Source organism: Vanellus vanellus, assembly GCF_965231255.1.
Source record: "Vanellus vanellus genome assembly, chromosome: 8".
In the NCBI taxonomy this organism is placed as follows: Eukaryota; Metazoa; Chordata; class Aves; order Charadriiformes; family Charadriidae; genus Vanellus; species Vanellus vanellus.
The window spans coordinates 30,377,763-30,387,373 of record NC_138913.1 but is presented as its reverse complement, the minus strand read 5'-3'; the positions used below and the strand labels follow the sequence as shown (position 1 = coordinate 30,387,373).

Genomic DNA, 9,611 nt, shown 5'->3' with positions numbered 1-9,611 from the left:
GGGAGCCTTTTCCCCCGATACCCGGCTGGCCGCGGCGGGATGCCAGGTATAAAAGCAGCAAAAGCCGCAGGGCGACGGGGATGGGCAGGTCTGCCCGTACGGTGCCTTTAAGAGCAGGGAGAGATGTGCCGGTGGCGCCTAAAAATAGTGTGTCCCTCCCCCGTCCCGGCTGGATCCCGTGTCACGTCGGGGTGTCCCTCCCCTGTGCGGGGATTGCGACCACTTCCCTCCCGGCGGGGCGGCCGGAGGGCTGCGGAGCCCAGGTGAGAGCGGGAGGGAGCAGAGCCGGAGCCCCAAAACCACCGCCATCCCCCCACCCCCCAAAAAAAAGTCGGTGGCAGTCCTGGCAGGGAAGCTCGGAGGGTGGGGAGGAGAAATCACAGCCACCAGTGGGAGCGGGAGAGGGGGGGGGGTGCTCCAGGGAGCATTTCTGCCCCTGCTTGTGTCTGTAAATCAGGAGGGGGTAGTTGTGCAGGGGAGGGGGGAGAGAAAGGGCAAGATGTCATCGCCTTTTCCTGGCAGGGACACCCTCACCACGTTCTGCTTGAGCTTTGTCTGCCGGTAAGGCCCTGCGGCCATCCCCAGCACCATGGTGAGGAACATGGACGACTTTGACTTCTGCCTGCCTTCGCACGCCCAGGGCGTGCTGGAGGGGCTGCAGCGGCTGCGCGCCAACCCCAAACTGGCAGATGTGACGCTGGTGGCAGGCGGGCAGGAGTTCCCCTGCCACCGCGGCGTGCTGGCCCTCTGCAGCCACTACTTCCACGCCATGTTCTCTGGCGACTTCGCCGAAAGCATCGCAGCGCGGGTGGAGCTCAAGGAGGTGGACCCCGGCACACTGGAGATGCTGCTCGACTTTGCCTACACAGGGAAGGTCACGATCAACCAGGGCAACGTGGAGGGGCTGATGCGAACCTCCAGCCAGCTCCACTTCCCCACTATCCAGAAGGTCTGCAGCCGCTACCTGCGGCAGCAGATGGACGCCACCAACTGCCTAGGTATCTGCGAGTTCGGTGAGAGCCACGGCTGCCCCGAGGTCTCCTCCAAGGCCTGGTCTTTCTTGCAGGAGAACTTTGAAGCTGTCTCTCAGCAGGAGGAGTTCCTCCAGCTCTCCAAGGAGAGGTTGGCCATCTACCTCTCCAATGACCAGCTGCAGGTGCAGGAGGAGCAGAGCCTGGCTGAGGCTGTGCTGCGCTGGGTACGTCATGACCCCGGGCCCCGAGCCCAGTTCCTGCCTGAGCTGCTGGAGCTGGCCCACCTTGTCTCACTGCCCGACCAGTACCTGCAGAACCTGCTTGCCACCGAGCCCCTTGTACGTGACTCAGATGCCAGCAAGGCCCTCGTCACCCGATCCCGTGCCACGGTGGGTACCCTCTGCCCCAAATCCCACCCCCTGAGCCGGGGGGCAGGGAGACTCAGCTCATAGCCTGATGGTCCTGCCCCGGCCTCTCCGTCAGGGGCAGAGCAATGCCAGTGTCTGGAAGAAACCTCCGACCCCACCACAGAAGCTGGAGGAGGTGCTGGTGGTGGTCGGCGGACGTGTGCTGGAGGAGAGTGAGGATGAGGATGGGGGGCTCGAGATGCCAGCCGCCCCCAGGAACTTCGCCTTCTACAACCCCAAAAGCAGTAAGTGCCCATGGCAGGGATGGGGCAAGTGCATACCTCCTCCTGCGTGTTAATCAACCCTCCGTCTACCCCAAAGCCACCTCTTGCCAAACACCCTCCTGGTGTCAGCAGGGGCACTAGGGAGGAGGGAGGGAAGGGAAGAGTGAAACAGGGCTGGCGTAAAAGCATCATCGCTGGCTGGGAGTGATCATCACTTGGCTCTGCTGGGTTTCAGGGCGATGGATGGCTCTGCCTGACTTTCCCGATTACAACAAATGGGGCTTTTCCCTGGTGGCTCTGAACAACGATGTGTACGTCACAGGTAAGTGCCAGGGCTGCCGGGTATGGGGTGGGGGTCCCCAAGGAGTGGGGATGGAGGATGGGGAGCAAAGATGTGGGCATGGAGCACTGGCGTGGGGCCAGGGGCTGCCCTCCTCTCTGAGCAGAGCCCTCTTCCTGCTCCCCTCTTGGGCAGATCCAGCCACTGGCAAGGGAAGATCAGAGATGGCTATGCTCAGAGGGGGTGGCCCGCCTGACCTGTTCCTCCCCAGGTGGCTCCCGGGGGTCCCAGAATGACACATGGTCGACCACCCAGGCCTGGCGCTTCTGCCCCAAGGATGGCGCCTGGAAGCCCATCGCTTCAATGCTGAGAGCCCGGACAAACCACACCAGTGCCGTTCTCAATGGCGAGATCTATGTCATTGGGGGTAAGGCTGCAAAGGTCACGTGGGTGCTGCTGGGGCAGGGGTCCGTGGGTGTCCCCGGAGCAGCAGGGTGGCTGCAGCATCTGGCTGCCCTGCAGGGACAACGGTGGACGTGGTGGAGGTGGAGCGCTACGACCCCTACAACAAGAGCTGGTGCGCCATCAGCCCAGCCCTCAAGTACGTGAGCAATTTTGCAGCCGCCAGCTGCTTGGGGAAGCTCTACCTGGTGGGCTCCTGTGCCGTCAAGTACAATGCGCTCACCCTGCAGTGCTACAACCCCGTCCAAGGTGAGAGCTGGCCCCGCCGCCGCGCCCCACCAATGCTTTCCCGGGGGAGCAGGACTAAGTGGGACCCCCAGGCAGGTGACATGCTGTGCTGCCAGGCACAGCCCCGTGGGATGCGACCAGGGTCCGGTGACAGCTGGGGCATGGGGCCAGGGCCCAGCCAGCAGCACAGCTGGCAGCATGGACCTTAGTCGCAGACCTCCAGCACAGCCCGGACCTGTGCTTCAGTGGAGCAGGATCCCTGGGGCAGACGGGTGGGGGAGGCTGCCCGCCTTACGGAGAAACTAAGCCCCCGTGACAATGCCACCTCCTCGGGCAACCGCTGCACAGCTCGCGGTGGTCTTCCCCATCCCCCACCACCGCTACAAACAATATCCCTTCCATTTTGTTTTGTATGCAAGAGCCTCATCTGGGATGGGGGGGCTACATTGCCACCCTGCCTGGCTGCTCTGTCCCCTCCCTTTCAAACTCCCCCTTAAATAGCCACAGGCTCGGCAATGCTTTTTTCGGTCACTGGCAGCTGCTTCAAGAGCCAAGGGTGGGAGGCGCTGCTGACGGCTGCTCCTTGCAGATTTGTGGAGTGTGATCACGTCCCCCTTCATCCCCAAGTACCTCTCAGCCCCGCGCTGTGCCACCCTGCACGGACTCATCTACCTCATCGGAGACAACACCAAGAAGGTCCACGTGTACAACCCAGAGGCTAACATCTGGCAGAAGGTAGCGGGGAGGTGGGGCAGCTGTTCCCTCCCCACCAGCACCCCACAACCATACCCTCACACCCCCTCTCCCTCTTGCCCTCTCATCCCTTGGCACTATTAACCCCTGTGGAGCCGAAGATGCCCCAATCCTTCCTTCCCTGCTCCCCCGTCACACCCGCACTAGGAGCACGGCTTTTGCAGTGAATTAGTGATTTTAAGCAGCATTCACACCGCATAAGCCCACAGGAACAACCCCCTCCCCCCCTTTTTCCAGCACCACCCTCCCATGGTGTTTGTGGGGCTCCTGCCTGTGCTGTCCAGCAAAATCCTGCCTCCCCTCTGTCCCCCCAGGCTCCCCCGCTTCCCACAGCACCCCAAAACTTGCTCCTGTACAAGCACAACACGGGGATGGTGCTCAAAGCAAGACATGGCCCCATGGTCCCCCAAACCTCACAGAGATGACGGGGCGTGGGGACGTGCTTGGTGGGTCGATGTCCTCTGTGGTGGGAGCGGGACGTTCTTGGGGGGGTCCCCACACATCTCACCCTGCCCCTCGCACAGGTGCAGCTCCTGCACACACTCCATGAGAATGGTGGGATGGTGCCACTGGGCGACCGGCTTTTCGTCACCGGTGGCCACTGGAAGGGCATGGACGGGGACTACCGGGTGGAGATGGAGGTGTATGACTGCACCAAGGACCTCTGGACGCGGGAGGGCTCCCTGCCCTGCCTCTGGCTCTTCCACAGCTCCTCCTCCATCTTCATGGACACCTCCAAGTGGACAGAAGCTTTCCAGGGTGACCACGGGTGGTAGGACAGCCCACAGCCTTGCCTGTCACCCTGCGCAGCCGCTCTCCCCTTCTCGCCTCGCTCCCCGCTGCCGGTTCAGCTGTGCCGTGGGGGCGATGGAAACCCCTCTACAAGGCTGGTTGGGGCATCAGGAGAATGCCCGCCCCCCAACCCTTCCCTGCCACCACTGGGAAAAGGCTTTTCCTTATAAACACGCTTTGGCTAATGCTGCCTTTTAGTTTGTGGTTTGGGTTTTTTTTTAAGAATTGCCTTTTTCCCTACTCCAAAACACCAAAGCTTTTAGGGTATTTTGAGGCCTCCCAAAGTGTGGCCCATCTCACCAGAGACTGGTCTTGCTGCCTGATGGCTGCGGCCTCTTTCCCCATCACACTGACATCCAGCATGAGGAAACACAAGGGGAACAGGGAGAATCTCTCTTTCCCAACACCCAAAGCTCTCTGGCACCTCACTGGCCCACACTGAAGGGGCAGACCTGCTCCAGCGCCCCATGGAGCAGAATGACAGGAGATAAACCAGCTTTTGGATGCTTCATGTCGTCAGGTGGCATGACAGCCTGCAGTGGGGTGCTTCATCCTGGTTTCTCTCTCTGGAGAGTCATGGCAAAGCAGCCAGCATTGCAGTGGCTCCTGGTGCTGGGACAGAACCAGGCGGTGCCTCCTGCCCCATCCCCACCTCTGCTGGTGGAAGAATCATAGAATGGTTTAGGTTGGAAGGAACCTTAAAGACCACCCAGTCCCACCCCCTGCCCTGGGCAGGGACACTTCCCACTAGACCAGGTTGCTCCAAATCCCGTCCAACCACCCTTGAACACCTCCAGGGATGGGGCAGCCATAGCTCTGGGCAACCTGGACCAGTGTCTCACCACCCTCAGCGTGAAAAATGTCTTCCTAATATCTATTCTAAATCTCCTCTCTTCCAGTTTGAAGCCATTCCCCCTCATCCTATCACTACATGCCCTTGTAAAAAGTCCCTCTCCAGCTTTCTTGTAGGTGCCCTTCAGATACTGGAAAGCTGCTCTAAGGTCTCCCCAGAGCCTTCTCCAGGCTGAACACCCTCAACTCTCCCAGCCTGTCCTCACAGCAGAGGGGCTCCAGCCCTTGCAGCATCTCCGTGACCTCCTCTGGCCCCGCTCCAACAGCTCTGTGTCCTTCTGATGTTGAGGGCTCCAGAGCTGGATGCAGTATTCCAGGTGGGGTCTCACCAGAGCGGAGCAGAGGGGCAGAATCCCCTCCCTCACCCTGCTGGCCACATTGCTGGGGATGCAGCCCGGGATGCAGGAGGCTTTCTGGGCTGCCAGCACACATTGCCAGCTCACATTGAGCTTCTCATCCACCAACACCCCCAAGTCCTTCTCCTCAGGGCTGCTCTCCATCCATTCTCTCTGCCCAGCCTGTATTTGTGCTTGGGATTGCCTGGACCCACGTGCAGGACCCTGCACTTGGCCTTGAACTTCATGAGGTCTGCACAGGTCCACCTCTCCAGCCTGTCCAGGTCCCTCTGGATGGCATCCCTCCCCTCCAGCGTGTCAACCACTCCACACAGCCCCTGGGACAGAGCAAGCACCAGGCGCCACCACCCCAATGGTCAGTCCCACCACCGGTGCTGGTATGTTGTAGCTCTGCCAGCATCGTTTGACCATTAATCTGTTCTGCGTTAGGTTTTTTATTATTTTTGAAGCATCAAACACCCGCGCCCAGGAGCTCTGCAGGTGGTAGAGGGGAGTGTGCCCCTCTCCTGCTCCCCAACGGGCCACGCGGGGTTTTTACACTTTGGGGGAGGCGGTCCCCGCATCCCATAGGGGAGAGCCGGGGGGGCTCTCCCGCAGCAGCAGCGCCGTCTCCGGCGGGGCTCGGCCGTGCCCCGGCAGCGGGGCGGGACCCCGGAGTCCTCCCCAGCCCCGGGGCGGAGGCGGGACGGGGCCGTCCTCCCGGTAACTGCGGTGGAGGGATGCGGCTGCCGGAGCTGTGCCTGGCGCTCCTCTGCGCCGCCGCCGGCACCGGCACCCCGGGAGCAGCCGCGGGGAGGGTGGTGGAGGAGGGAGATGGGGAACCGGAGGCGGTTGCCCCCCAGTTAGGCGGCGTGGACCCCCGTCAGGCGTGGATGCTGCTGGCCAGGAGCCCGGGGCGGGCGAGCAGCAGCCGGGCCTGGGGCAGGACGGGCACGGTACGGGATGAACCGGGGGCTGGCAGAGCACGGGCTGCATTGCAAGCGGCTGCCTCTGCCGCCCCCCGGGGCCCCGCCGGGCTGGAAGAGCTGCTGAAGGAGCTGCAGCTCCTGCTGAAAGGTACCCACCGGCCCCGGGAGGACCCCAGGGCAGGAGGAGGGGACAGCAGGGATGAGGGACCACGGGGCTGGGCAGCGGAGCCAGGCGCTGTCTCATCTTGGGGCCAGGAAAAGCCGAGGTTCCTTCCTAAGGCCAAGCCCTCATCGGCTTTTTTGGGTCAGGCACGGTGAGTGCAGATGTGAAGACACGCAGGAAGGCCAAGGAAGAGCATGAGGAAGAGGAGGAAAGCGGTGAAGGCAACCCACAGGCCAGGCCCCATCATCGCGTGGAAGCAGCCTTCCACTGCCGGACACGGGACAACATCTCCATTGAGCGGAGAGGGCGGCGGGAATTGGGACTTTATTACATTGTGAGCACCCAGCCTGCCACCCCTTCCTACAGGGGCAGCCCCGCTGGGGTAGCCGCCCTGGCATAGCCGCCCCGGCCCAGGGGCCCGTTTTCTAACCCAAACCTTTTCCTATCCCCAGCCGGAGCGGGAGAGGATGTTCCACCGTGGCCCAGGGCTGAACCTGACCAGTGGGCAGTACACAGCCCCCATGGCGGGGTACTACACCTTCACTGCCACACTGCGCATCGGTGAGCAGCGCCCCGATACCCCCCCAAGGCCCCCACCAGGGAGGTCCGGGATGGTTCTCACCCTACCCTCTGTCCCAGCACGCAGAGAGCAGCAGAGGAAGGGGCAGCCATACAGGGGGAATTGTCTGCGGGTGCTGATCTGCGTGGAGTCCCGCTGCCAGCACAACAGGTACAGCAGGGCAGGAGGGGAGAGGGACACTGGGCCAGTGAGAGAGGAAAGAGTCCACTGTCCCCAGGGCAAGGAGGGACGCGCTCTCCCCAGCGCCACCCCCTGCCTCTTCTGCAGCAATTTGGAGACAGTGTCCCGGCTGGAGCGTGGCAGTGATCTTTTCACCATCTCTGTCACTGGAGTCCTTTACCTGCAGGTTAGTGGTGCCAGCTCCGCTGGGGACTGTGCTGGGCAGGATGGTGCCTTCTGTGGCCCCAGCTCCAGGGCTGGGCACTGAGTCCGTTTCTCAGCCCAGCTCCAAGCCCAAACGACACACAAGGACTGTAAGTGGCTGCTGGGACACTCCAGCACATACCACAAACTGGGCTGCCCTACCAGCCACTCTGTCACCCCTTTTCCCAGTAGGAAGTGGGGTGAGCAGCCCCTCCAGTGCCCAGCTGCTGGGCGCAGGGCAGAGCTCTCTCCTTTGCTCTGTCAGGCTGTGCCCAGCACCCAGAGGCGGTGTCCCAGCCCTGCTAAACCCTCTCTCCGTCCAGGCTGGGCAGTATGCCTCCGTTTTCGTGGACAATGCTGCAAGCTCTCCCCTCACCGTTGAAAGCGGCTCTGATTTCAGCGCCATCCTGCTGGGGGTGTGAAAAAGGTGCTGGGCACCAGGCAGGAAGCTGAACCCGTGGCAGAAGCAGATGGACCCTTCCCCCTGCCACCCCACCGTCACAATCTCCCCTGCTCAGCACCAAGCCCAGGGAAGACCTTTCGCTGCTGCAGGAGCTGCAGGCTGGTCCGATGCTACTTGTGCTGTGGAACCATCTGAAGCTGGACAAAAGATCAGGGAGCAAAGGTTGTTGATGATGATGATAATAATAATAAAGAAGCCTGACAAGGAGCTGAAGGAGTTCACTTTTATCCAAACGCGAGGGCTGGAAGTTTGCCTTGGAAAAGGCTGCTGATAACGATGGCAGCTGGCTGCTTTCTCTGTGGGGCTCAGCTCCCACCATGCCAGGCGCCGGCACCGGGGACAAAGCCCCACACCTCCATTTTCGCTCTCAGCAGATTTCTCTGCCCAGCTTCTCAGCAGCATAAACCAGATTATTTCTATCGCTTTAGCTTCCCTGCAATCTATCAGCGTTGAATGTTTGCTGGGAGAAGCAAACGTCCCTTGCAGCTAATCTTCAAAGCAGAGCAGTGTCCTGATAACACCGCACATTCGATTACAGCAAATTCCTGTCCTGTGGCTCTCTGCGCCAGGCGCTCCCTGCCCGTGGCACGGGGCCCAGGCTGTGGGCAGCGCAGATATGCTCCTTGCTTCAGCTCTGATAGCTGTCTGAGCCCAGGATGGGCACAGGGCTACGTGCCTGAGCACGGGCTGCAAGAGAGGTAGCCAGGCAGGCTGGGCGTGGGGCAAGGGAGCCGCACGTTTTTATTTCTTAGTAGCATGTAGCACTGGGCAAGCTGTGCCAGCAAGCCCGGGAGATAGCCCAAACTGCGCCCAGCCCCACCTTCCTCGAGGCATCCACGCACGTAGGCAGGGGGGAGGCTGCCTCCTCGTGCTGGACCTCGCTCGCGAGGGCTTTCCTGGCCTTCTCCACAGGTTGCATCTCCTCAAGGAGCCTGGTGAACTAGCTGTTGCTGCAGCTCTTCGCAGGTGGATCTGGGGAGGGCGGAGCTCTGGCAGTGCAGTTTTAACACTGACTTCTTCCCCACAGCAAAGAGAACTTGTCTCCAAAAGGAAAGATGTCCTTTTGCTCCCCAGCTGAAGGGGTGAGCAGCAGCATTCTGGCAGAGATGAGGCCTCCGCAGCTCCTGCCTAAGCCCAGGAGCTCAGCCTTGACAGCACCTTCCAGTCACCAAGTGCAACGGTGAGCAAGGCAGCCTTTCTCAGATCAGCCACCTTCCCTCCCTGCCAAACACACCCGAGAAGAGACAAGAGGACTCACTGTTGTAGAGCGGGGGCTTGCCAAGCTGGTAAACTGTCCTCAACGAGCCAGATTATAAAGAGTCCGGTGCACTCGAACGCAAAATTGAAACAGTTGATTAAGTCGGAGCTACTGGGGGGGGCTAATGCAGGTGTTGGGATGGGGCTAGAAGCTCAGTCCCAAGGGAGGGGGGCTGGAGGTACAGCGTTTCTGCATGGGCCACCCCAGGGGGTGGCCTCAGAGCTCCCCACAGCAGCAGGATGACTCAGAAATGACTCAGGGAGAGTTTATTTTCAGGAAACCTCTGGCAGACCCCACACTACCAGGAAATACAAGCAGGTTTTTTGACTTCCACTAAACTGTGAGTTGAAGCTGGCTTTCTAACTGGCTGGCTACTCACAAGCGTGGTGAAACCTGCTCCACAGTGCCTCCTTTTCCTCCCAAAATAGATGATGCAATCCATTTTATGGAAACTTACGAACTGTACAGTAACACTGTGTATTATGTTCCTAGTTGGAGTTGTGCTTTCAGTACTCTTTCTAAAGGGAAGGAAAGAAGAGTTGTAAGAG

At 60.8% G+C, this 9,611-nt stretch overlaps 2 protein-coding genes across 5 annotated transcripts; both read left to right on the top strand.

Moving 5' to 3' along the window:
- The first annotated feature begins 176 nt into the window (after positions 1–176).
- On the top strand, positions 177–4,342 carry KLHL30 (kelch like family member 30). 4 transcript variants are annotated; one of them, XM_082486845.1, is made up of 8 exons: positions 177–263; positions 523–1,363; positions 1,464–1,626; positions 1,841–1,927; positions 2,157–2,312; positions 2,408–2,596; positions 3,165–3,321; positions 3,853–4,342. In XM_082486845.1, the coding sequence occupies exons 2-8, from the start codon at positions 590–592 to the stop codon at positions 4,316–4,318; spliced, it is 1,992 nt and encodes a 663-aa protein (XP_082342971.1). In that variant the 5' UTR covers positions 177–263; positions 523–589; the 3' UTR covers positions 4,319–4,342. The 4 variants fall into 4 exon arrangements, with proteins under 4 accessions (XP_082342971.1, XP_082342972.1, XP_082342974.1 ...); XM_082486846.1 differs by having other exon boundaries at positions 1,458–1,626; positions 3,165–3,310; positions 3,853–4,317; XM_082486848.1 differs by having other exon boundaries at positions 1,458–1,626; positions 3,203–3,321; positions 3,853–3,992.
- Positions 4,343–6,047: 1,705 nt separating this feature from the next.
- ERFE (erythroferrone) lies at positions 6,048–7,885 on the top strand (the record flags this gene model as incomplete). The annotated part of the gene is made up of 6 exons (XM_082487456.1): positions 6,048–6,384; positions 6,546–6,733; positions 6,852–6,960; positions 7,039–7,129; positions 7,247–7,325; positions 7,666–7,885. The coding sequence occupies 6 exons, from the start codon at positions 6,048–6,050 to the stop codon at positions 7,762–7,764; spliced, it is 903 nt and encodes a 300-aa protein (XP_082343582.1). The 3' UTR covers positions 7,765–7,885.
- Between the last annotated feature and the right edge of the window lie 1,726 nt (positions 7,886–9,611).

What these genes read in the sequence shown, in the direction of transcription:
- KLHL30 (XM_082486845.1), top strand. Translation starts at nt 590, where the DNA reads ATGGTGAGGAACATGGACGACTTTGACTTCTGCCTGCCTTCGCACGCC. An exon ending in TCACCCGATCCCGTGCCACG is followed by an intron (nt 1,364 to 1,463) that starts GTGGGTACCCTC and finishes CGTCAGGGGCAG; the next exon opens with AGCAATGCCAGTGTCTGGAA. An exon ending in GTGCTACAACCCCGTCCAAG is followed by an intron (nt 2,597 to 3,164) that starts GTGAGAGCTGGC and finishes TGCTCCTTGCAG; the next exon opens with ATTTGTGGAGTGTGATCACG.